This window comes from Phalangium opilio, unplaced genomic scaffold (assembly GCF_054372755.1).
Source record: "Phalangium opilio isolate 3A_F unplaced genomic scaffold, DU_Popi_V2 ptg000013l_1, whole genome shotgun sequence".
NCBI classification, from domain to species: domain Eukaryota; kingdom Metazoa; phylum Arthropoda; class Arachnida; order Opiliones; family Phalangiidae; genus Phalangium; species Phalangium opilio.
The window spans coordinates 8,616,564-8,643,816 of NW_028324148.1; the positions used below are offsets into that span (position 1 = coordinate 8,616,564).

The following is a 27,253-nucleotide window of genomic DNA, read 5'->3' on the forward strand; positions in this document are numbered from 1 at the left end:
CTAGTGTACTTTTTGGTCATTAGGTACTTCTTAATGTCGCTACGGAGGTTTCGCTTAATTGCGGCAGCTTGTTTTCTATCAGATAATGGGCTATTCAGTTGACTAAAAAGTTTTTGCAAATTATCCGCGTATTCACCAACGGTTTCATGGTAACGTTGGGTTCTCTCATTTATTTTGTCCTGAATAAACTCATCATTGGATTCTCTCTCAAATCTGTCTCTAAGAGCTACTTCGAAATCATCAAAACTATTAAACGGGTCTTGTTCCGCGAACCAATCAGCTGCGGGGCCATGCAATAAAGAGGGTACCCAATCCCGAATAAAAACATCTTCTTCTAATCCATGCGTAACACGCATCTGTTTAGCCCTTCGTAAAAATTCTTTTGGACCGGAGTCCGTGGGCCTCCCTGTATAGGTGGGCGGGGGAAAAGGATTCGAGTAAACAAATTGCGCTCTAGCTACAGGAGGGTTGTTTACTACGGGTTGAAACTGACCCTGAATACCACCTGCAGTGTTTGAGAGATGGGTTATTGTACTAGAATTGCTACTAGCTGGAATTTGCGGTGCCGTTATAGGCATGGGCTGAGGCAAACCCGAATTTGACCCTACAAGCGAGCTTTGCTGAGAAGCTCCACTAACAATAATTGGATTAACCTGTGAGGGTGTTAAGGGTGCTAACAAAGAAGGCGATTGCAAGGGGGCTGTATTTTGAGCCATAGTAGCCTGTAACTGATTCAAAGAAGCCTGAAAATGTGCTTGTTGGGCGGCCATTTGAGATAATTGTGTCATAAGAGCGGTTAAAACGTCCGCTGGTACCGTGACGGTAGCGCCTGGTGCGTTTGCTGTACCACTATTTTGAGATAAAGCCTGAGCGGCGGCTATACTGCTATTTACATTAGAATTAGCATTAACTTGGCTAGTGGAGGGACCGACATTAGGGCCTACATTAACTAAATTTGGGTTTAATGGGGGTACCTGTTGGTTAGGTTGCCCCGTAGGTGAAGTACTACGCGAAGGGGGATTGCTGTGAACTAAAGGCATGGTTTTAGCGACTTCGCGATTCTTGTAACGCTCAGAGCGGGATTGCTTACAATGAGCTATTGTTAATTCGTCAAATCGACTGTATATATTATTCATAAACAAATATGAATTTAAGGTCAAATAAAGACAAAAAAAATTACGTCCTGGAAAAGTCAAATCCTAAATCCTCAAAAGGGGAAAAACCAAGCACACAAAAGGCGACTAAGGTAATTTAATAATTAGGTGGCAACAAAAGCGCCAAAGACTACCAGGATGTTTTTGAGATGGTTTAGTTTACATTAACTGGATAATTAATTTGGTCATAAAGTAACATTAGAAGATCCCGGACGGACCCCCAATTTATAACGATTCCTTCTTACTTTAACTCTTAACTTCGGCTCATGGCTAGTCTAACTATCGTTATAAAGGTCATATACCCGGGTGGCTCACTTAACGTTCACTATTGGGGTTAGTGAGATAAATAATATAATTATGGTCAAAGTTGTCTAGGGGATTGTTTTTAAAATATAGGAGTAATAACTCATGGGAAACGTATTTGGAGTTTGCCAATAAAACATATTTAATAACACTAATCAAAAATATAGCATGCACACTTAATGAGACTGGTAATTGAAAATAATAATAGCATGCACACTTTTAATAAAATACTAATAAGGCCTGTTTTAACTAAATACGATATCGTATTTCAACACGAAAGGTGTTTATAAAAATACTGAACCACATAAGGGTTTTAAGTAATAATTATTGAAATATAGTTCACCACATAAGGGTGTTAACATAATGAAAGCTCTTTAAATAGCTTTTTAACTTTTCAACCACAAAAGGGTTTAGAGTTCTAAACAAAGGTCCATAAGGACTTTTAATAAATGTTTTTGGTACGTTACTCGTTTAGTCGCGGGAACGTCTTCATCTCCACGGTGCGGTGATCCAGAGGTCGGTCGCGGCGCAAGGCCGAACGATTGACGCGTGGCGCGTAGAAATTAGGGCTAGGGCCCAGCCAACGAAATGTTCATGACGATAGTCTTTGTCTCCAGCGAGACCGTACTTAACATTTACCGCGAGCGTTGAAGTTTTAAAGTTTTGCGCGCACTTAAACGGTTTGGCGCGGTTCACCAATAAAGGCGGTCAGGAACAGCAACGGACATTGGTTCGGTCGGCAGGTAGCTTCGTCTACGGCATGAGAGTCGGACTCGTCTCTGGCATAAGCGTCCTCGATGGTGGAGAGTGAAAGAGATAAGAATGTAGTCCATTGTTCACTCTGGGCTTATATAGGTTTTTGGTGGTCAAGGGTTTCATCCATCGAGCCAATCATTGACGAGCTTTCTGCGGTCAACGTTCGTAGTCGAGTTCCGTTTTTGTTTGATGACGCACTTGTTGCAGGTGTTTGAGAACGCGAACGCGCCCTCTTATTTCGTGACCCAAGAGGTCAGGGTTTTTGTTCGTGGTCCGAGTAGAAAATACTTTTCTCTCGTCCACGTTACAATAATATACTAAGATACTAACAATACACTAAAAATATCTACACAATAATACATTTGAAAAACACGATTGACAAACTCCATTCTTTAGTTAAGGGGTTAAAAATATATGTACAAGTAAAAGGGACTCTCACGAACCCCCAGAGAGAATTGTAAGCCGTTCAGGTGCGCCTAGAGACCATGGCCATTGGCCTTCTATTTGCGAGGTAATTCCCCATTGAACCGAGGTTCGCGACCAGCGCTGACCCCAACTCAAGGAGATTTATAGAATATTTAAAGGGAATATAATAATTTTAAAGGGAAGATTACTTTTTATTAAATTTGGCGTTACAAAATTACATGGACGACTTGACGGAATTGGAAAATGATTTGGCAACAGTGGAAGTATACAGCGATAAAATAGTGATGGCAAAAACAAAATCACAAAGGACATTACAAAATCTAAATGCATCGGCTTCATTACTCTCAACGCCTAGTAGCTCTAACGCTAATTTAAATATCAACAATGGACACTCAATAAAAGATACCGTACAACTACCAATAATCTCCATGAAAAAATTCAATGGTGATAGGACAAAATGGAACGCATTTTGGTCGCAATTTAAAGTGACTGTTGATGACAAAACTCAACTGTCCAAGGTAGAAAAGCTTACTTATTTGATATCTTTATTAGAAGGTGAAGCGGAAGGCGTTATAGACAAAATTAATTATTCAGATCAGGCTTACGATGATGCCTGTAAACAATTGCATGATCGTTATGATAGAACTGATTTAATGCAATTTTCATTAATGATGAAATTATTCGAAATGGAGCCTGTCCTTAAAACTTCAGATACTAAAGGTTTAAGAAAATTAATTGATTCTTGTGAAGTTTACGTTAGGAGCTTAAAACATTTAGGCGCAGATCCTAAAACTCATGGAATGTTCCTTTGTCCAACTCTTCTTAGAATAATGCCTAAGGAAATTAGACATGAATATATAAAAATTAGGGTTCCTAATTCTCCTTGGGACGCTGATCATTTGATAACGTTTCTTAAAGGGGATATTACTCTGAGAGAAACGACTGAGGTGTTAGGTAATGAAATAAGTCAAAATCAAAAGTCAGTAATGAAAGGGTTGGTGATACCAGAAAAATTAAAAGTTAAAAATGATTATAATAAAGGTCCCAAGGGTACAACTGCAGTGTTAGCTACTGGCATGGAAAAACAAGGAGGGAATGTATTTTGTATATTCTGTAAAAGTCAAAACCACTCTTCCAATATTTGCACAAATTTTGACTTAAGTGCTAAGCAAAGTATATTGTCCAAAGAAAACAGATGTTTTAATTGCTTGAAAATGGGACACAATGCAAAAAAGTGTTATTCGAGATTTAAAAGTTGTAAACTATGTCAAGGTAAACATAACGTAGCAGTTTGTGAAAAAAATGAGGTAAATTGGGAAAATCAAAACGTAGGAAACAATCAAAACAAAAATAATCAGGCATCTAATGAACAAGCAACTACTGTGAAATCCGTGTATTCAAGTAGTATTGAAGCCACGGTAATCTTACAGACTGCAAAAACGGCAGTATTAAACCCCTCGAACAGAAAAAAGACTATAGTTAGATGCTTACTAGATACTGGTAGTCAGGGTACGTTCATAAAGGAAAAGGTATCAAGAAATTTAAATCTGCCAGTAATAGGGGAAGAGAAAATAAAGTTCAATACGTTTCTAAATGAAAATTCTAAGGTTTTGCAGTGTAGAAGAGTGGCCCTTACACTGCAAAATATAAGGGAGCCTCAAAAAACAATTCAAATAGAAGCTATTGAGGTTCCTTACGTATGTCGTAGCGTAACTTCAATTAACAATACGGAAATAAGGGAAATCGCCAGAAAAAAGGGTATTGAGTTGGCAGATGACATAGAAATAGAAACGGATAGTAACGACCCCTCTAGTATTGAACTATTGATAGGAGCTGATAACTACTGGGAATTGGTACCACCCGGTAAGTTTGAAAAATTGGGAAATAGTTTGATTGCTTTAGAAACAGAAATAGGTTGGGTGGTTCAAGGTCGGTCACAAACCAAAATGGGGGAACTAGCTAGCTATTCTATAACATGCATGAAAGTAAGTTTCGAGGAGAAAGAGGTTGTACGAAACATAAAATCCCTATGGGAACTGGAAGCAATAGGAATAGATGGTCAGGAGATTGCTCAAAAGAAAAGTGACGAAGAAATGTTAGAAACTTTTGAAAAGGAAGCTACCTTCGAAAAGGGAAGGTATGTCGTAAAACTTCCCTGGAAGATAGATAAGAGTAGCCTTCCTGATAATTTTAGTTTAGCCATGAAAAGGTTCAAACCTTTACTAAACAGATTTCAAAAGGACCCTATTTTTTTTGACAAGTATAAGAAAGTTATAGAGGAACAGCTAAAGCTAGGTATTATAGAAGAAGTAAAAATTGGAAATGTCAAAACAGAAAAGGAAGGGCTACATTATTTACCCCACCAGGGCGTGGTAAACGAACAAAGAGCAACGACGAAACTTAGAGTTGTATTAGATGGTTCTGCACATGAAAAGGGGAAACCATCCTTAAATAATTGTTTGGAAACAGGCCCAAATCTTAACCCCGACCTGCTATCCCTTATATTACGATTTCGTTCAGGTCAAATAGGCATCGTAGCAGATATGGAAAAAGCTTTCCTACAAGTAGGGTTGCATGAAGATGAAAGGGACAGCGTCAGGTTTATTTGGATAGTTGAAAGGAATGGAAAAATTGATCCTTATCAATTTAAAATTTTAAGAATGACCCGTCTTCCCTTTGGATTATCTTCGAGTTCTTACGAATTAGCAGCAACAATTAAAATGCATTTAAAATCTTTCATGAGTAAATTTCCAGAGGTGTTTGAAAAATTAAACAATGATTTATATTATGATGATTTGGTCACTTGCGTAAATAACGTAGACAATGGTATAGGATTAATCAAAACTAGCCAAGAAATCTTTAAAGCTGCGGGAATGACTCTGGGAAAATGGAAGACTAATTCAAAGGAGCTGCAAAAATTATTAAACATAAGAAAAGAGGAAGGCGGACAAAAGTTTCTTGTAGAAAAGTCAATAGACACAGGGGTAGAGAAGGTTTTAGGCATAAGATGGGACATATGTTCAGACACATTGTCATACGACTTTACAAATTTAATAAAATACATTTGCACAGTTAAACCAACTAAAAGATGTTTATTGTCAGTACTGGCTCAAATATTCGACCCAATGGGCATTCTAGGTCCATACGTCGTAAGAGCAAAGATGTTATTCCAAGAGACTTGGTTATTAGTTCAAAACAGAGAAATAAAATTGGATTGGGACGATGAATTGCCACCTAGAATAGCCAAGGAATTTAAGCAATGGTATTCAGAGCTTGATGAAATATCAAAAATTGAAATTCCCAGATATTACATAAAGGAATTAGAGGGTGAAATAGAAAAACACGAATTGCATTGTTTTACAGATTCAAGTATGAAAGCTTTCTCCGCGGTCGTATACTTAAGGACTGAAAATATAAAAGGAAAAATACACACTTGTTTCGTTTGCGCAAAAACTAGAGTAGCTCCAATAAAGGCAAAATTGACAATATCTAGATTAGAATTGACTGGCTGTTTAATTGGAGCTCGTCTAGTTAAATTTATAAAGGATGCTTTAAAAAATAGTGAAATTGAAGTTACATATTGGACTGACTCTGCGGTAGCTTTAGGATGGATAAAATCAGAAGCAAAGGAATGGAAACAATTTGTATCAAATAGGGTTAATGACATACAGAATATATCAGATAAACTCCAATGGAAACATTGTACAGGTCTAACAAATCCCGCAGACTTACCCACTAGAGGTGTTAAAGCATCAGAGCTACTAGAAAACGAAATGTGGTTAAAGGGTCCATCTTGGCTCAGAAAACCTAGATCAGAATGGCCCAGGGGAAATCCAAGTATAGTTGGATATGAATCAGAAATAAATGAAGAAAAACAGAAAACAGTAATGTTAGTTCAATCCGAAAAAATTGTCGGAATTCAGAGACTAATTAATCTCGAAAATTATAGCTTCTTCGCGAGAGTAGTTAGAGTTACATCTTATATTTTAAGATTTATAAACAAATGTCGAAAGCTCCCAACGGAAAGGGGAACCCTAAAATGTAGGGAATTAGATCTAGCCGAAAAGAAATGGATAAAGGACATTCAATCAGAAGATTATTGTAATGAAATTGAAAGTTTAAAAAAAGGACAGGCAATAACCAAAAGTTCAAAGATCTATTCATTGAATCCTATATTAGATAACAAAGGTCTTTTGAGAGTAGGAGGAAGATTGGATGAAGCGAATTTACAATTTGAAATAAAACATCCAATAATATTAAGTAAACAACAACGCCTTTCCGTACTTCTAATAAGACGTAGTCACGTAAGAATGCTTCATTCCGGCATAAATAGTACTATAACTGATTTAAGAGAGAGATATTGGATTATCTCTGCTCGTCAATTAACTAAAAATATTTTGAAGAAATGTGTTATTTGTAATAAAATTAATGCCAGAGCCGGAAAAGTTAACATTGCGCAATTACCAAAATCTCGAATAATTGAAACTCCACCTTTCGAAACAATAGGCCTGGATTTCGCGGGCCCACTTTTAATTCGAACAAAAACAAAACAAATTATGAAAAAAGTGTATATATTATTGATAACTTGCGCCGTAACAAGAGCATTACACCTCGAATTAGTAGGATCAATGAACACTGAAGAATTCTTGTTAGCGATGAATCGATTCATGTCAAGGAGGGGCATCCCGAGAATAATATATAGCGATAACGCTAAAACGTTCAAAAGGGCTGACGCAGATTACAAAGAAATTTGGAAGAATTTAAGTAAAAATGAAATAGAAGAATACTATGGAAAAGAAGGCATAGTATGGAATTTTATCGCTGAAAGAGCAGCATGGTGGGGTGGTATGTACGAACGAATGGTTAGAACAACAAAAAACATACTAAAAAAGATTATTGGATCTGCTGCTTTGAATTACACCGAAATGGAAACCATTTTAACTCAAACAGAGGCTATTATTAATTCAAGGCCTATCACTTACGTGTACAACGATCATAATGAGCCTAACCCATTAACGCCGGCTCATTTCTTAATTGGTCAAAGAATTAAAAGCTTACCAAATAGAAAAATAAAACAAAATGAAACCTTTTCAAGTACACGTAAAGAATTAATTGTCAGATGGAAATATAGGCAATTATTAATGGACAAACTGTGGAAACGGTGGAGAACTGAATACTTATTGAACTTGAGATCAGTTCATCACATAGAGAAATTAATAAAAAAGAACTCTGTTTTTAAACCTGGAGATATAGTCATCATTCATGATGACAAACAGCCTAGGCAAAATTGGAGTATTGGTGTGATTACACAAACTCAACCTGGACGTGACGGACTTATTCGATCTTGTTTAATAAGACAAGCGAACGGGAATGTCCTTCGACGTCCAGTTCAACTATTATATTTAATGGAATTACCAGACGATTAATTAATGAAAATATTAACTTGAAAGTCTATTTATGTAAATGCTTGTAAATAATTACTCCGCATTCTGGGGAGTGTAAAAAACTTTGAAATAATTGTTAATGTTTGTAAAATTGTTTGTATATATTTTCATATAAATTCTAAAATTCATGTAAAGAAAACTTGCATTCATGTAGATCTGGTTTGAAAGATACCAATATGAGGAAAAAGGGGGAAGATAGGCCCATCTTTGAAAAGAAAAAGGGGTCCCCTTTTTACCTAGAAAATAACCCCCAAAATAGGGGGCAAAAGAAAAGGGCGCGAAGAGCGCACCGAATTCAGAAAAAGAATTCAGACGAAAATTTAGCCTTGAAAGGATAGGCAGACGTTCAAATCGGTCCCCAAAATTAAAGAGGGAAAATGAAATAAAATAAAATGTTAAAAGGTTAGGCTCTAAAATGAGAGCAAAAGGTAATAAACAAAATGTAATAAAGTTAAAAGTTTATTAAAAAGAGTTCGGTAAACTTTAAAAATAGTCTTGAATTTATTAAAAGTGAATTAAATATAAAAAGAAAAGATATATTTAACAAAAAAAAGTTCAGAATGTCCCTAATAAATTTTCCCTTCGCACTAGGGTTTATTGACTTACAAGTATCGTTTGAGTTCTACGATCGTATTTGAGTGCTTTGGCTTGCCACAAATGTACCGCAAAAAGCGCCATTCCAATGACAATTTTGGAGCAAGCCAAGCTCCATAGAGACTATTTGTGGATAAGAATTATAGTTGACGTGCGTCTAAACTCTTGCGTGAAAGAACTCTCCCAGCTACCTGGGAGGAAAAAAACTTTTCCGAGTTTTATTGGTTAAATGCTTTTCGTTGGGCCCGACCCTAAATTCAATCAGCGTGGAATCGAAAAAGGTTGAAATCCCAAATTTCATTTCCCTTTTCCGTCAACCCAATTTATCCTCATTCAAGCCCCAGGGGAACGCGCCGAATTTAGCAATGCAAGAAATTTCAATATTTTTTATTGTGAAGCATTGGCCATACGTATTTCAGAAAAATTTCAGTAGACATCAAAGCAATTTCAACAGTAGCGTCGCTAGGGTTTGAAATTTGGGGGGGGGGGCTAAATCTGGGCAAACTATTTGAAAGTTATTATAAGAACTTATTATTAAAAATTTCATAACAGGTTCATTGGAAAATGTGTAGACCTTTAAAACTATCCGTAAATTTGTGTCCACATGAAATTATTCGTATTTTAAAGGAATGGTACACCCATAAACTTTTTGCTGTAATCCCTTTAATTACACCCAAAACCAAGATTTCGAGAGTTGAAAATTTTTTACATTAAGTATATTTTAAATTAAATCAGAAAAACTAATTGCATTGAGGACCTTATAGCGCCTGTATGGTGCTTTTCCGCAAAGCCAGAGAGAGTGTGATACGTCACTCTCATATATTAATTCAGTCCTCCATCTTATTGGCCGAGGTATCTATAGGACAAGCTTCTACTAAAATGTAAACTCGACTATTACGCGGTTGAGCGCTAGACCGGCGACAAGGTACGTTGGCAGCGCCCGTAGAGATACTATGGTAGAGCCCTAGTCAAGCCAGTAGACCGCCGTAGCCATGCAAGGCCTAGTACGCTAGCGAATCGTGGCATATCGTAACCATTTTGATGCACTATAAGGGTACTTACAGTGATCGGGAACAGGATAAAAACTAACCGCACACTTAGAGTTAACACTCTGACAGTCTTTTATAATACAACTTGGCATTTCGGCAATTAAATTTGATTCAAATTGATCAACGAAACGACTAACGAGAGCTAAACATACTTGAAGATGAAATTGTCAGACTCAAAAAAAACCCCGACCTAGATTGTTCTGCTTGGAGTGCTAAAATCTCATTGGCTAAACCTTAATTTAAACCAGCCAGTCATCTGGCAGGTCTGGCCAAGCACGACAGTGAAGTTTAGAGATAGGGGTTAATGGCGATGTCCATATAAAATTTTATTTTAATTATAAAATGAAAACTATCGCTAATAATTTAATTTCAGTAGTACCACTATCTTTATAAAAGTACTATTGAGCTAAGAGAAAAAAGAAAGTTTATGGGTGAACCATTCCTTTAAAGATATACAACCTTTTATTGATAAAGACTACGGAACCGATTATGGAGGATTTTCACTCCTCTTGGGTTTATTTTTAGTTTTGGTTAGCTCACACTATTGGGACTCTCTTCGAAAGAACATGAAACATTTTACTTGTCTCCATCTGTTTTTTCTTCAAAATTTTACTGTTTGATATTTGAAATTTTTTTACATATTGCTACAGAACTTTAGGTTGCTAACAGTAGTTTTTTTGGTAGGGTTTACGGATTATTTTGGGGGGGGGGCTAAGTTTGGAATTTGGGGGGGGGGCTATAGCCCCCCCAAAAAAGGCCTAGCGACGCCACTGAATTTCAATGTTTAAACGAACTGTTTTATATTTTGAATGTATTTGTTTATGGTTTAATAATATGTCTCCTTTTTAAAAAAACTTCTCGACCAAGAACGTTCCAGTTTTCGTAAATTGCAAATCTTGGTTTATCGTAAATTGTTGTTCTCACTTACAAATCGAAATTAGGATGCTAAAATTTGACACATTTTTGCTACTAGAAAAACGTTTTTGTTATCTTCGGTCAGTTGAAAATAATTATCGAAATCAAGTGCTTCTTTTTCTTTCCAAGATGATTGATTGTTCGATAGATTGACGTCAGCTCTTTTGAATAATTAAAATTATTCAGAGAATATGTTTTAGGGCGATTTCACCAAACAATTTGAAGTCGTTTGAAAACGAAACTGTCTTTTTAGTTTCATTTAATGGGTTTATAGCAGATTTAATTTTAATTTTCACTGAACGTTTACGGTCGGTTCTCGAACAAATCATGATCTACTTTTCCGTTTTCTATAGGAAATCAAAAATATCGTAGTTTCGAGACTACTGATTTTACAAATAGAACAAAAAAGTACGTCTAGAAGACTACAACTCTAGCGAGTGATTGTACAATAAAAATTTGAGCTCGGCATTATCTATCCATTATCCACGTTATTTTATCTTTATCCATACTCGAAAATTATCCATAGAACTTACATGTTAAATTGTATTATATCCACAAATATGTTTATAAATAATCGGTTATCCACCAATTTGAGGATAATGGATAGAAAATGCCGAGCTCTAATAAAAATTGGTTTAGCATAAACGTGTCGGAAAGTAGCTATGCTGGGGACAGTTTTCCTCAAATGTTTTCGAAACAGCAGAACATCATTTGCCCAATTATAAAAATATTACGCATTTTTTTCCGTGTCAACTTTTCTACTTGAATTTTTCCTCAACGAGCACAATGTTTGGTAGAAATATGATTTTATGGCCTGTTTTAAACAATGTCATTAAATATGAATAGTCGATTTATTAAAAAATGTTTAATAAATAAAAAAAATTTAATTTTTTAAATTATACCAATAATTTGTTTCTTTACATTTTCAGGTATTTAAGCTGAATTTCAAGCTTCAAACTGATGATTAAAGCACCTATGAACTCCATAGAACCATCAGCAAAGACGTCTGATTTAGAAGCAACGAAATGCCGAAAGGAAGAACATTCAACTAGATGTACTTTCAGTAACAGTGAATGTGAATCAGAATCTAAGATAGACATATTTCGTCGGGTTTCGCGCGTCACTCCCTTCGATATTGCATCTTTAGCTGTGTCTTGCGTTTCTGTGAATAATGTCAACCCAGGTTTCTCCTCGGTTGTTAACATAAACGATATAACGGATCCCGAGGGTGGGGATTGCTGTCGAAGCCTCATGGAACTTTCTCGCTGGATCAATCCGTCACGTTCCTCTAAGAGTGACAAGTTAAGGAGACAACATCTTAGCAAAAGGAAAGCTCAAAGATTCGACATTGCTTTCCTTACTCGACCTGCTACTGAAGAAGAGTCTTCCACTGGGTAATTTTAACTCAAAACACTTCAAGTATTTTGATGTGAAGTATTTACGACGGCATACTGATCTTTGGGAGAAATATAAAACGGATTCATCTAACTCCGCCATTATCACCTGATTCATTGGTTCCATAGCTACGTTAATCGAGAAATTTAGCTCATTCCTTTCTGATTTAAATCTTCATTGAAAGAAAAAGGCACTTTCTTAAGTGCTTAACGATGGAAGCCATATAGGGTGACTGTTATAATTTTCGCAATAATTTAAAAAGAGTTTCTTGAAAATTAACAGAGTAAATCATAATTATCCTTAATTGTTCAATGTGAACTTTAATGCAAATGGGAAACGTGGCATGAGGAATTCTCATGTTTTTTTGCCAATGTGAAATAATACTTTGATAATCTTAATCTTTGATGTCCTTTTTAGCTCCTCCGATATTTTTAAAATTTATCGCTTCACAATAAGAATCTGTCATAATTCATATAGTTCTCTCATAAAATAAACATTGGGTTTTCCTACACTAAATCTACCAATTTCTACATTTTTTCTACCAATTAAATGTATCTTAATTTTTAATTTAGTTCCGGCAGCCGATCTGATTCTCAATCACCGGAGCTGGACGTTGTAGCCTTAGATTCGTCATGCAAATCGGAAGACGATAATGATCACCGCAATGTGAAATCTGGACGACCGTTAGCTGTTATTCGTGGCTCAAAAAGGATCAAAACAGGTGGAGCAAACACCCCAACAAGATTCTATAATCAAAATAATGTGGAAGATCTGACATATTCCAAACTGCGAGCAGAGACGCACAGGATCGAATCGCACCATGACCGGTCAGCTAATGACCATCAAGAACGAAATGATGAAACGGTTAGCGCATTCAAGAAAGTTGACCGGTGTTCGTCTTCCTCTTCAACGCAGCAACAAAGAATTCAGAAACTTACCGAAGATGCTAATCTTCTGACAACCCATAACCAAACTAGAATACTTTTGCCAAACACTTCTCTAGTTAATGGTGGCTTAAGACCCAGTTCTGATGTAGTTTTGGAATCTAACAATAAGAACATTCCGTATTCAGATAACTCAATGTTGTTCAAACCACGCTTTCAAATACCTGGTTCGGCATTATTGAGCATGCCAAACTCAGCAATGGACATAGGAATGGCAATGCCTACTTTCTCCAAAAACGATCAAAATCCTACCTATTCTGGTGCAGTAACGGTTGCGAGAAATACTGGTTCTAATTTAATGCAAAGTAATTCAGCTGATCCCAATGAGGCTACAGGCTCAAGTGGTACCAGTAGCAACTACGTCACAAAAAGTTATTCCCACCCGTTACTACCTTTTCTTCCACCATCACTAGCGGCATTGACATTCCCAAGCCAAAACTGGTGTGCTAAGTGCAACGCTAGCTTTCGAATGACTAGTGATCTGGTTTATCACATGCGTTCGCATCATAAAAAGGAGACAGACTTTCAAAAGAAGAAAAGGGAGGAGAAGTTGCGTTGTGATATTTGCCACGAGAGCTTCAGAGAACGACACCATTTAACTAGGCATATGACATCGCATCAATAAACTGTATAAGTCAATTTAAGAAAATGAATTTATTGTAATTATTATGAACTCTAAATATTTGTAGATACATGAGAAAATCAAATTTTAAAGGCTCTTCAAGTTCAATGTAAGAAAATGACGTAGTTTCGAAAATACTTAGGTAATGTAATTAAATAAAATTTATTAAATGAACGATTTTTTCTCTCGCTCTATTGGCACTGTAAGGCCCAACCAATGAATGTAGAATTAGAGCTCGGCACTATCTATCCATTATCCACGTTGTTTTATCTTTATCCATACTCGAAAATTATCCACAGAACTTACGTGTTAAATCGTATTATAATCCACAAATATGTTTATAAATAATCGGTTTAAAATTTGTGGATAATGGATAGAAAATGCCGAGCTCTATGTAGAATTGAGCCTATGCTATAATAATTCACGCACACTTATTGCAAAAACTGAATTGGAACAGTGCATAAGTACAAAACTACAATCTGGCCCTTGCCCCTTGGGTAGCAAAAGACAAATTCTTCTTCGCACCACTTAAGGTACAGTTATTTTCAGTCAAGTTGAGCCTTAACTCATGGAAATTTTGGAAGGCGCACTTAGTATAACCGTCAGCAGAAATAACGTTGGCGTCTGAAAGCCTCGCTTTCACTCTTCGAAGTTTCAAGGATTCGGAATAAAACTACAATATTTTTCCAGGCGTGGTGGCGGTAGCGTAGAGTTCGGCATTATCTACGTCATTTTATCTCTATCCATACTCCAAAATTATCCACAGAACTTGCATGTTAAATCGTATTATAATCCACATTTTTGTTTTTAAATAATCGGTTATCCACCAATTTGTGGATAATGGATAGAAAATGCCGAGCTCTACGGTGGCGTACATTAAGAATTTGATCAATACCTGTTATGGTTAAATTACACTCTGAATAAGAGACCCACAAACATGTTTAATATAATAAACAGCAGCTAGCAAAAGTCAGGTAAGGTTAATTAGGCCAGGTTATATTTGTAAAATTGAACCCTAATAAAAATATGTTTTGGCCTCTAAACACTTTGTTTATTGGTCAGTACATATCATTATTGATTATATAATGGCAATATCACACGTCGTATTTTTTATCAAGTAAGCCTTTTTGCTTCATTATCTGTAATAAATACAGTTTTAAACGGAGGATGCACATGGGCGATTAGAAAAATATATTTGTTGGTAAAATTGCCAACATAATTATTATGAGCTTTCCACCCGCAGGTCTTTGTCAAACTGAGGTATACAACAGCAATTTTCTACTTTATATAGTGCAATAAATTTTAAAAATTGTGCGTGTAAAAATTCGCCAACTAGGATTTTTTAGTGGGTACAGAAGTTTTTTTTATCAAACACATCTCTTAATTTCGCTACTTCCTTCCCCTCATCTAAATTTAATCCTCACAAATCCTTAAATTAAACTCATTCAATAAATGTTCTTTTAAATAAATCAAATTATTGGTGTATAATTGCTTCTTCATCGCCGGTCTTTTTGCAATGGTTTCCCGACTATATTTTTTGTTGCAACTACATTCAAACTTGTATACTTCTCCACGCTCGTTTTTAAGATTGTTTATTGTATTATTAATTCTCGTTTCAGATTTTTGCCCATTTTTAAATTATTCTACTGAATTTATTGAAGTAAAATTGGACCCAAAGCTAATTATAACCATAAGTAAAGCTATAGTTGTCAAAAACGTAACAACCCTACTGCATTAATCTAGGAGATATTAGTTATCACAGATGTAAATCAACTGACATGAGTTAGGTTTGATAAATTTTCTTGCAAATGAATGGCGGCGGAGTGAGGGTGATTGAGAACCGAAATGAGGGTCCTTCTAAACCAAAAAAGCATGGTTCGATATATTATAAAAAATAATATGGTGCAATTTTGAAATGGTAATAGTAAAGATAATTGAATGTTTTAATTATTTCAGCCTACAATCTGAAGGATAAGAAAAATAGAATCCTCTTCGAAAAAATTATTTAAATTTGCTTTTGTTTCAAATAGGTTTATTAGATTTGGCGAAAAGTTTCATTTGCATATTTATACAGAATCAAGACACGCAAGGCTCTCGACCAAAAGAAGCGAGTAGGGTGAAAACAAATTAAAAACTTGATTTCATGCGCGAATGCCGCCGATGTTGGAACGTGTTTGAAATTGATAGGATTAAAACGAAGCGTCAGAAAAATGAAATTAAAAATGTGTGGGATGCTTCAAGGAGTTGTAATAAAAAAAATTGCGGCCCCTATTTGTAATCGATTATTGTATTACAAACCATTCGGTATATGGCGCACAGATTTTGACGTAATAAACATTTTGTAAAATACATATTCCAAAATAATTTCAAATCGAGTAGTTCAAAGCTAAATATTTTTAAATTCTCCTCAAGATGTTTTTTAATTAAATCAAAGTTTTCCAAAAATAACTTCGCATACCATTTAACACTGATCTTCATTATCCGTACTTTTAAATTTTATGACGCTACTTTTTCAGCTTTAATTTTTGGCTCTAGGAATACAGCCAGGAATGCATAGATTTCTTCTGCTTGGAATCTTTAGCAGGCCATGTTCTGGGTCTTTCTGCTTGAATTAAAGGGGAGGAGGTGCAGAAATCGTCACCCTTGATGTCATGCATAATGTATTTGAATTTACAAACCACGTGATATTGACATAACTAGCGTTCTATGCGCGCAAAACCCTAATGTAAACAAATTCTCATTGCTTGTGCTGAACGAGGAGACCTAGGGTTGCATATATTTTTTATACTCGTTAATTGTGAAAACGTTTAATCAATCTCCAAAACCACTATTTCATCGTTAATTTTCATTGGATTCGTTTGCTTTGGCTCTGCTATATTGCGAAGAAAGTTCAATATTGTGGTGTTGAAAAATCTTGTTTTTTTTTTGACATATTAAATTTATTAGTAATTCTTGTCCACTAGTATTGAACCCCCAAATACTTGAAAGTGGGAAAGTTCCAATATTAGTTTCCCTAAGAATAGAAATATGTTTTGAAATTTTTGCTTAGAGTCAGAGCGTTTTTGAAAATGGAAGTATAAACTTGCAACCGTAAAGCATTAAAATTTGGATATTTTCGCATTCATCTCATTTTCTTATTTAAAACCAATGCATATCGCTAGCGTAGCATAATGAAGAAGAACTACACTATTCGCTTCTTGAAAGAATTTGCTTCATTGAAAATCTGAATTAGTTTATTTTGAAAATGATTTGAATGATTTTTGTAGATATAAAAAATTTCTTTTACTTAGTATTTAATGGAAGATTTGACAGCGATATGGTTGTTTACTATAAAGTTTTAAATGTCTTGGTTTTATACATTTATGTCATTTTTGCGATCAATGGAAACTTAGTTCTGAATATCCATTCCCACAGAACTTTCAACAGACGTTAATATTAAATGATATAGCGATCATTCCACCAGAATTAAAACAAAAAACAATTTAAATGATAATACTCCGGACTATAGTATATAACAAATGTTCGCAATTTACGTGTCATGTCTATTGCTTTGTTTGTGGTCACTTGTTGCTATAGTTACGGCAAGCCTATCGTGAGCTAACGATCTTTCTGCTTCATTGAAATCTTTGCACGTCTATATTGATATGCAGAAGAAATAATTTTCATTTATGCGAAATCATTATATGCGTAGAGTTATATTACAGATTTTGAGTATCGCAGTATTTTGAGACCAATCGTAGCTGTTGAGTCATTTCAACGAACTTTATCACTTTAAATAAACTTCATTGCGAAGGAACAATGCGTAGTTCAAACTCGTTAGAGCTACCAGAACTTTCTGATATAAACAAACATTTCATGCGATTATAAAGGCCCGTTTTCAATCAAGCTTTTCATGAAGCTTTTGCTTCAAAAACTGAAGCAAAACGCTAAAGCGAAATCGGAACCCGTTTTCAAACGCGCTTTTTTGGGCGCTTCTGAATCAGATTCGCGTGAAATAATCGAAAAGCTGGTATCTACCTCGGGTAGATATTTGCTTTCGCTTTTATCCGAAAAAGCGCTTGGCCTAGTAGTCACGTGGGTACGTTATTTCTCTCGAGCAATTTTTTTGCGCCGCGTGTTTTAAAGTGAGAATAGGCCTAATTTTCAAAAAACATTATGGAGTGTTAAGGATATTTAGAAGCATATTAATGGTGTTTTTAACTATTTTAAGGATATTTAGAAGCATTTTAATGGTGTTTTTAACTATTTTAAGGATATTTATGAGTATTTTTTAACTAGCCTAAATATTGAACAGAAGACAATTGATATAAACACGGGTCCTGACGAGCGTGGAGAGGCGAGAGAAGTGAATTTGAAAACGGGTGAAGAGTTTCGATTTTGCTTCACCATTTGAATCGCGTTTTTGTCAGGCAAATCGCGATTTACTGTTGAAGCGAAGCTAGTAAAAAAAGCAACTGGAAAAGCTTGATTGAAAACGGGCCTTTATTGTACTAGGAAAGTATTATAATTAGGGCCGGATCAATTTCTAAAAACATTTCGCAAATGACGCCAAAATAAATTGGTGCAATATATTCGTGGCATATTGTACACGTTTCTTGCCGTTAGTATCAACTCGGCTTTCAAAACAAAAAGTAATTGAAAATTTATTGACCAAAATTAACCTAATAATATCGAACTTAAATCCAGCATAATTCAATAGAATATAAATTATTTGAGAAAACGAACTATCTTTGAAGTAAAAATTCAATCAAAATGAGTAAATTGAAAGCTGCTGCTACAGAGGTAAGATACAAATTAAAACTGCACAACTCAAAAAATGCGTTTAAAATCGATTAAAGGGTGAATTAAATGGTCAGATAACCATTTTTAATCGATTTATATTGATAAAATATCTTCGAAATTATTGAAAAAAATAAATTGAACTTTTTCAAAGTTTTAAAATTTAACTCGTTTTAGACAAATAAAATCTGTTTTTTAATAAAAAAAAATATGGATCATTAATTATTTGACAAATTAGATCCCTACAATTTTTTCATTTGACGGTGAGGAAGCGATTGGCCCATACTCAATTGCGATTGATGTATTTCGTATGAAATTAAACAAAAGGTAACCTATGAAAAATAACTCTTACTTGATTCATAGATCATTAATTATCCGCTTTAAGTCATGCGGCCTTTACACGCTCAATGTTTTGCACTAATTAAATGGGCGATATCTATAAATTCATTATTTTATAGATTATTCCCAAGACTTTTCACTAATTCCTCAAATTAAAATCCAACATGATGTTCATTGCCCAATATTTAGAAAAACCTTAAAACTTTATAGGACAAATAAATTGATTAAATTCCACATGCTTTTTTCAATTATATAGAATATATTTTTGTCTCACTAAAAATGTTGATATTGAGTCTATTGTCCGGGTACAATTTTATTGTCCAAACATTACATAAAAAGACGGCCCAAGGGCTCGTAATAGTAGCCATATCGTACGAGTGAATAGCCCCTCTATACCCTACCCTAATGAGTGGATAACCCCTCTATACCTTACCCTAATGAGTGAATAGCGCTATCTTTTTCAATGCTTAAATGATTTACCGTGCATAAAATCAGAGTGAATAGCCCCTCGATTCCCTACTCTAAACAGTGATTAAATTATAACCGTATAAATTTACTTATGCTGTAATTCTAATATTCCGGCGAATCGAAGAACAGATAGTTTTTAGTGATAATCCCCTCTATGAGTTTACAACATAGACTTATGCCGATGCACACTTATCGCATCTTATAAATTTCTAACAAGGACGCAAGGACTTATGCCCAGAAACTTTTGAAAGAGAAAGTTTAGTTATAGTGATTACGCATTTTAGTGATTATCCCCTCGAATTACCTTTAGCAATGCTAAAATGATCAAACGCATAACGCTCTTTTAACACTATGTTAGCTCTATCTAAACCCACATTTGAATTAACCGCCAAAACGTTCCAGTCAAACATAACATAGATGACGATAGCTACCGAACGAGAACGAAACGGGAAAATCGTTATCTATTTAATTAGCACATACATAAAAAGAAAATAAATATAAAAACCCCAAACATACAAATTCATAAGTATCCGACCCCACAGATAAAAATTCAAAAGTTTCCGACCCCACAGATTAAGAGGTACCCCACCCCACACCACCCCGACATTTTAGAGATAAGAATAAATAATAAAAAACTCGGGGTTTCTATCGAGTCTCTATAGCTCAATGGTAGAATGTCCGTCTTCTGCGTGAGGGACCCGGGTTCGAATCCCGGCTGCGATCTCAAAAAAATTTTAATTAAAATTAAATCTCTAACCGAGCCCAGTAACCCCTATGGGTGGGTTGTGGTAATATAAAGTTCCTTTTAAGCTAAAATCTGACGATAACGAAGCGACAACCCCGGCCACTACTACTACTACTACTACTACTACTACTACGACGGCTCGGGTCAAACTAAGAGCCTATCGTATACTACGATATGGCTAAAAAGCGTTAAAAACACAGACTTCAATATTATTCGAAGGCGAAATATAGTTATATTTATATATAAAACGCTCATTCAATATAAATGTTCAGTTTTTTTGCGGATTATATCCAATATATACCGCATTGATGTTCCTTTTCATAAAAAAAATATTCTGGCATTATTTTTGAACTTAAATGATAGTCTGGATAACGTTTTTTTATATTTTCTAACTTATGCGGCCTTTACACGCTCAATATTTTGCAGACATGAAATTGTGCAAATCAAATTCGATCATGATGTTGTATGCCCAATATTTAGAAAAAACCATAAATCTTTATTGGAAAAATAAATTAATTAAATTCCACATTATTTATTCAATTTATTTGAATATCTTTTTGTCACAATAAAGAAGTTGACGTTGACTCCATAGACCAGGTACAATTTTATTGTACAAAACAAGCGTCAAATACACAGACTTTTATGTTATTCGAATGCGAAATATTGTTCAATTGTTTGAATAACATTTTGAAAAATAAAAAACTCACTCAATATACATGTTCAGTTTTTTAAGCAAATATTGTAATAAATTTACTGCAAATCATGTTCCATTTCCTAAAAAATGATTGTGGCATTATATTTGAACTTTGCACAAATGTTATTCTGGATAACGTTTATTCTATACTTTTTTGACCAAAAAAACGAGCCCCACGTTTTTTCCGCAAATTATTAAGCGTGTAGGGTCCCCTTAAATAGAGCTGGGCATTATCTATCCATTATCCACGTTATTTTATCTTTATCCATACTTGAAAATTATCCACAGAACTTACATGTTAAATCGTATTATAATCCACAACTTTATTTATAAATAATCGATTATGCACCAATTTGTGGATAATGGATAGATAATGCCGAGCTCTACCCTTAAAACAACTGGGCCCCACGTTTTTTGCACAAATTATTGCGCTTGTAGGTTGAGCTTTAAACCGGTGCATTCAAGAATAGAGCTCGGCATTTTCGATCAACTATCCACTTTATTTTATCTTTATCCATACCCGAAAATTATCCACAGAACTTACATGTTAAATCGTATTATAATCCACAAATTTGTTTATAAATAATCGGTTATCCACCAATTTGTGGATAATTGATCGAAAATGCCGAGCTCTATTCAAGAATCATAATTAGCGAATATTTTCTTCGAAAACGAATATTTTTAATAGCCAGAGTTTCAAAAATATTAAGGTTAACATAAATGGAAATTATCCCATTTATTTTCTTTCTTTTTCAATATTTATTACAGTTTTGATATATCTGTTATTGGTGAAGGCGAGTTAGGAGAGCTAATATCAGAAAATAATGGAACTGGTGTACTAGGATCACTGATACGTAATGTACGAGAGTATCTTGTTAAATACCCTAAAAACAGAGTGTAAAAATGTCTGTAACGACAGGAAACTCAATTCAGCATTTTAACCCACACTCTAAATACGAAAGCGGTGGAATGGTTAGACTACTCGGCTATAACAAATGTGTTTCCGTGGAGCTTCGCATCTGGACCACCAAAAATATTCAATAAGGACTACTTTGAATCACTTCAATGTTTTGAAAAAACGGTACAGTTCATGGATAGAACATTTAAATTTAACTTACCTTTTCTCAAATATGCATTACATAGACCAGGAGCTAATAACCCAACTTTACAATAAACAGATGTACCGGTGGTTTTTGATAGGTCTGCCCTAAATTAAAGGAGATTTCGGTTCCTAAACATTAGCCCATAAAATTAGGAAAGAGCCATACATGTGGACCATAAGTTTATAACACATGTTCCATAAGTATGACACTACCTATACTTTGTAATGCCAGAGACTTGCTGAGAGCTAGTTCGAGAACGACGCGCGACGCGAGAATTGACTACACTTGGTCCATCTTCCTACAGTACTAAGCCTTTGACAGCGCCTCACCAGGCGTCTCTTTACGAAAATCTAAAAAGTTTCACCTACAACACTTCATGACAAGCTCTCAGTAACCAGTGACAAACTTATCGAGCATATCTTATGATTTTATACTTGAGGATTAATTAGCTTTGCTTTACCAGCGATAGCTGCGAAACGCATACCATTTTAATGGTATACTTCCGCTTTTAAAAGGTCGAAAAACCTTTTTAGATTGACGACTATTGAAGGCTTGCATGTCTTACTCCCATCTGTGACTATTTCCTTTTTTAGGTAGGGGCCAATGTTTGGGACCCATATCTTGGACAGTAAATGTTGTATACTCCTTATTCTTTGACACTTTTTATTTAGCGTGACCCATAGAACATACACTTTAAATTATGGCAAACTTATCTGAAACACCGTGTATAAACGCTGACTGTAGTGATAATTCATTTGTTGTACATCCTTTATTACAGTTATGGATATCCACGATTCTAGCCTTTCTGGCATTTACTTGTTTTTGGACAGCAATAAGGGTTTTCCGTGAAAAACCACGTCAATCGCTTTTAAAGACCTTTGAAAACTCAATGTTTCAAGTTTTTGCGGTCTTTATGCAAAAAGGTGTCAAAGTTTTGTTTTACATTGAAGTTAACTTCCTAACATTAAATTTTTCTGATATTGTGTAATTGTTTTTTAAGATAATATAAAAGTGAAATCGCTCCACGGCCGGCTTTTATGGATATCGTGGGTTATATCTTCATTCTATTTAGTAATGGCCTTCACAGGCTTGTTATTGTCGAAACTGGCCAAGAAGGATGCTCCCTTTCGATATGACAGTTTAGAAGATTTCCTCACTCATCCTATCAAGCTATACGTGATTCAAGACACTCCTCCATATGACAAGTTGAAAGTAAATTTTTTAAAAATATAATCATTACCAATAGCGGATAAAGCTTCGCAAATGAAGTACGTAACATGAGAACATGGGCGAGCCACATGACATACTCTAAGCGCCTAGGAAAGGTCGATTTATCAGGTTCATAAATACGAGAAATCCTGTAAAGATAGAGTAGGGTCTCAAAAATAATCATTAGATCACAATTTCAAAGCCTATTCGTGAGTAAGTCACTTATGATGTTGTCAATCTGAGTAGCTTTTGCTTGGACTATTTAAGACGCCGTGTAACTGTTTTTATGAAGTGGTTTTTTCTCATTGGCAGCTGCGACTGGCGCGACTTGCGCTGGGCCGTTCAGGCTCGACCGCTGATTACCTTTCCAAGGCTGGTGTAATTTTTGAGTTTAATATTATTCGCAGGGCACGTTTTTCCTTTAAACTTAAAAACAATTTCATTATATTTCGTTGGAAACTTATTAAATGACTCAAAATTTTCAGAATCTTAAGCTTTAAACGACTACAGATCGATACCGCAAATTCACTTTGGAAGCTCGCCGGTTCGGTCAAGGGCAAAGTTGACTCGAGGTCCGATGCCAGAAAATACTTTTGGAGTCATCGCCGATTGGTCTAGCATTAAAGACGCTATCTATGTGTTAGATAAAAGACTGTATTAGATTAGATATTTATCTGATGACGTCATTGGTGTAGAGCAGATAAGATAAAGAAATAGATAGCCGTCTGCTATTTTTTGTAATCTGTTTTTTTTTTAGTATCATTTTAAAGTTGTCAGTGGTGCTCGAGACCCCGAGTGGGATAGATTACGAAATAATGCTTAATTGAAATATATACGTTTAACTCTAATTTACTAATACCTAATTTAAGTTATAAATTAAGATTATTACAAAAGAAAGTTTCGGTTGTTGCTCAAGAACAATAATTATAACACTATGGATAAAGGATTATGATTGGTTAACCGCTTTTTTGTTCGTCTGGTCAGTTTATACGGCGGGAAATCCATAAAATTCATGGTCAAACCTATGGAATTATTAGAATGACATACTTTATGTGTGAAGCCTTATCACCTTTAGTCATTAGCCGATTGAACAGATTCCATTGAAACTACTGACTGCTAATTAACACTCTTCGATGTTTCATGCAGCATCCAAGAGACTCCTTGTCAAAAACCATGTGGGAAAAAGTAGTCGGTGATAATTCTGCGTTACCTTTGGATAAGTTTAATTGGGTGGACACATTTTACCAGATGCAACAGGGAGAAGCAGCGATAATAACTGTCCCATTGCTCGTATTGAATGTGATAAGAGAGTTTTGCGGAGATATGGACTTGTATCTTTCAAAAAGACCTTTTAACCTGGCCATGCAAGTGTTCTTAATGAGACGCGATTTGGATGAGATCACCAAAAGTCAGATCAAATCAATGTGAGTTGCAATTAATTTATTCTAAAAGTTCTAAAGTGCTCTTCAATAATGGCTAATACCGATACGAAGAAACTTAAGAGGCAGGGCCAAAAAAATATATTAAACAAACGCAGTTCAAAATCAATTTCTTAACTTTTCCTTAACAATCATAGAGCAGAACTGCTCTGGATTTGAAGAAAAAATTTGAACTTTTCCAGAGAATGCACGAGATATATAGAAGATATTGAGCTCGTTAATAGGTTGTAGTTCTTCTAAGTTATATTACATTCAATCAAAAAACCATTCTAACACTTTTAAGCCAGTATGAAGTCTTATCTAAGAGAGCTATCTCAAAAAACAATTCATGAATTACTTTCTATTTCTTCTTTTGTTTAACTGCATTTTTAGTGCTCTTCGAACTTTTGAAGGACGTGTATTGGAGGAGCACGTGGAAAGAGAATCAAGATTTGGAGAACGTTGTCTAGGCTTAAGAGATGTTGAGCATTATACACCAATTCCACTCAACAAACTATATTTCATAATAATATTTCACTGGATTAGTTTGGCTTTTGCTCTGCTATATTCGCTTCTTCACAGAATTTGCTTTATATAAACACTGATAGAAAGATTTTACAATGATTCGAATCTTTTTCCTTTCGGTGATTTTAAAGATGTCGTTGATTTACTATTTATTTATTTATTATTATTATTTTTTAAGATTTGACAGTTTTGAATGTGTTGAACTCATAAATTTATGCCATTTAATATTGATTGAACTTATAAATGGAAACACGGTTCCGAACCGTCGGATTGAAAGCTCCTTTTGCGCGTTACTTTCAAACTGAAGCACTTTATATTAAGTATAACTATGCATGGATTAACTAACGCTAGGAATAGTTCGTTTCCCCCCAAAAGATGAAGCATGCATGTTCCAAACGCACCCTAGCAGCAGCTACTATCCCTAGCAGGAAGTTATAAGAAAATTGGACCAAATATCACGTGTTATATGACGTTAAAAATGAAATCCTGCCTAAATTCTACGCCGCCTTCTTTCAAGTCCGCTAAAACTATTTATTTTGCCTAGTAATGGCGCTGTATCTACATCCGTTTTGGTCCAATAAATTGGGGGAATGAAGAGGGGAATAAAGGAATAATTCGGAACATGTAGTTGGTGATAGAAATACATGGGAAACACGGTTAGTGAACAATCCCTAGCGTTAGTTAATCCATGGACTATGTTTTCTATCTAGCAAATAATACAAAAAAGTAAGAAAATGTATGTGAAAATCTTTGGCTATCCAGTAATTTTGTTTATGATGTTGGATGCTGTTTTAAAGGGGCAACAGCGTCTTAATTAATCATTGAATTTTGGATTGAAACATATTATATTTTGAAGATAGTTTATCAAAAACTCTTTCACGCATACCTGTCATATCTTTTGAGTAATGTCTATTGTGGTGTAAATAACCGTTTCATGTCGTACACACGCCATTCGTGAGCTTCAGATCATTATGACGATGTCACCTAATGTACTTTGCCGTTTTCGATTTTCAAATAAGAAAACAAATTAAAAGACCTTTTTGAATTTGAAACTGTATAAGCTAATCCGAAGTCATTGAAAATGAACTAATCTATGTTTCTAATACGAAGCGCATAATATATACCAATGAATTAGCTGCAGTATTGAAATTTTAATGTAATTTTAAAGAAATTTAAACTTTCAAAATAGCATACTAGAAGAAAAGCATTTTCAAGAATGAAATGTTCAAGTTCACTATAGCTTAAACCTTTTGTGCGATTATGTCTCTATCAGGAAAGTATAAAATCCTGGAGTGAATGCATTTGCAATTAGGTCTGAAAGATGACTAAGATTGGATCAATTTCTGAAATCGCTCAGAAAACAGCTCGAATTTTTCGTTACGTATTGCACGCGTTTCTTAATGTTGAAATAAATTCAACTTTCAAAACGTTTTTCAGTAAATGAAAGTTTATTAAACAATGTGTAACATAAAAATATCCATTTAACAAAAGACGATAATACTATCTTTGAAGCAATATTTCAATCAAAGTGAGTAAATTGAAAGCTTCTGCAACAATGGAAATATGTAAATTACAAGTGCACAGTATAAAAAATTACATAAAGTACACTAGTTTAATTTTGAAAAATAAAGTCGAAGACGTGGATAATTCGGGCAAGGAATTCAGAAAATTATCAACAGCAAGTTATCGTCTTAAAATCTTTCAAAGTGTGAAGGCTCCAAACTTTTATCGATTTGAATTTAATTATTTGAGAAGTGAAGTATTAAAATTTAATCTTTATTTCAAGTTATATTAAGAAGGATTATTCACACAATTTTTTCTAATCGAAAAGACCAACGTTTGTCGAAATTCCGTGAACTTTCCCGAATTACTGAATAAATCTCAAAAAATCTCATCTTGAAATTTAGATTTAAACATTTCTGAAATCTTATTCAAAATCTCAAACACCTTAGTCAAAATTCGAAACAAACTTCTGTTTAGTTTTCATACATTAAACTACAAGTTGGGAAAACCAAAATATTACCTCTCCGAGTCGGGGAAAAGACTAGTATACGACTCAATATCGAAATACTAGAGCAACATTTTTTCCCTTTGTTTTGTCTAACGAGGCTCAAGTCATTGAATAGTTTTCTCTACATTGTCAAAATATATAATCATCCGCTAATCCTAGGTTTCAAATCATTATTTACAAAGAACATATAAGTTCTATGTTAAATTTTATTCTCTGATGCATACCACTAACCCGATAACGATTAGCCCTTTCACTGATCAAATGCTACCATGATGCTTTCTTCTATTATAAAATCTATATATGATTATTTAAACGTGTATTTAACTTTCGGTTCACTCTGAACCGTTAATGTCCCTTCAT

The 27,253-nt window shown here is 34.8% G+C and overlaps 3 protein-coding genes across 7 annotated transcripts in view; all 3 read left to right on the forward strand.

Moving 5' to 3' along the window:
- LOC149708816 (uncharacterized) overlaps nt 1–13,776 on the forward strand; it is a 37,313-nt gene extending 23,537 nt beyond the window's left edge. For 2 of the 5 annotated variants that reach the window (XM_089864322.1, XM_089864324.1), the window contains exons 2-3: nt 11,571–12,035; nt 12,609–13,776. In XM_089864322.1, the coding sequence (XP_089720448.1) occupies nt 11,602–12,035; nt 12,609–13,605 (1,431 nt within the window). In that variant the 5' untranslated portion in view covers nt 11,571–11,601 and the 3' untranslated portion in view covers nt 13,606–13,776. Of the gene's footprint in view, nt 1–3,027; nt 3,158–8,397; nt 8,512–8,718; nt 8,959–11,570; nt 12,036–12,608 lie in introns of those variants that run through there. The other 3 variants (XM_089864323.1, XM_089864321.1, XM_089864320.1) reach the window with 3 other exon arrangements.
- LOC149708817 (uncharacterized) lies at nt 2,858–8,065 on the forward strand. Its single transcript, XM_089863872.1, has one exon. The coding sequence runs from the start codon at nt 2,858–2,860 to the stop codon at nt 8,063–8,065; it is 5,208 nt and encodes a 1,735-aa protein (XP_089719998.1).
- A 4,821-nt stretch (nt 13,777–18,597) lies between the features above and the next one.
- Nucleotides 18,598–27,016, forward strand: LOC149708818 (glutamate receptor-like). The gene is made up of 7 exons (XM_089862834.1): nt 18,598–18,708; nt 21,396–21,486; nt 21,547–21,708; nt 22,509–22,653; nt 22,731–22,942; nt 24,086–24,363; nt 24,751–27,016. Exons 1-7 carry the CDS (start codon nt 18,692–18,694, stop codon nt 24,953–24,955), a joined length of 1,110 nt encoding a protein of 369 aa, XP_089718960.1. The 5' UTR covers nt 18,598–18,691; the 3' UTR covers nt 24,956–27,016.
- The last annotated feature ends 237 nt before the right edge of the window (nt 27,017–27,253 follow it).

What these genes read in the sequence shown, in the direction of transcription:
- LOC149708818 (XM_089862834.1), top strand. An exon ending in TAGGATCACTGATACGTAAT is followed by an intron (nt 21,487 to 21,546) that starts GTACGAGAGTAT and finishes CTGTAACGACAG; the next exon opens with GAAACTCAATTCAGCATTTT. An exon ending in TGCGGTCTTTATGCAAAAAG is followed by an intron (nt 22,654 to 22,730) that starts GTGTCAAAGTTT and finishes TTGTTTTTTAAG; the next exon opens with ATAATATAAAAGTGAAATCG.
- LOC149708817 (XM_089863872.1), top strand. Translation starts at nt 2,858, where the DNA reads ATGGACGACTTGACGGAATTGGAAAATGATTTGGCAACAGTGGAAGTA.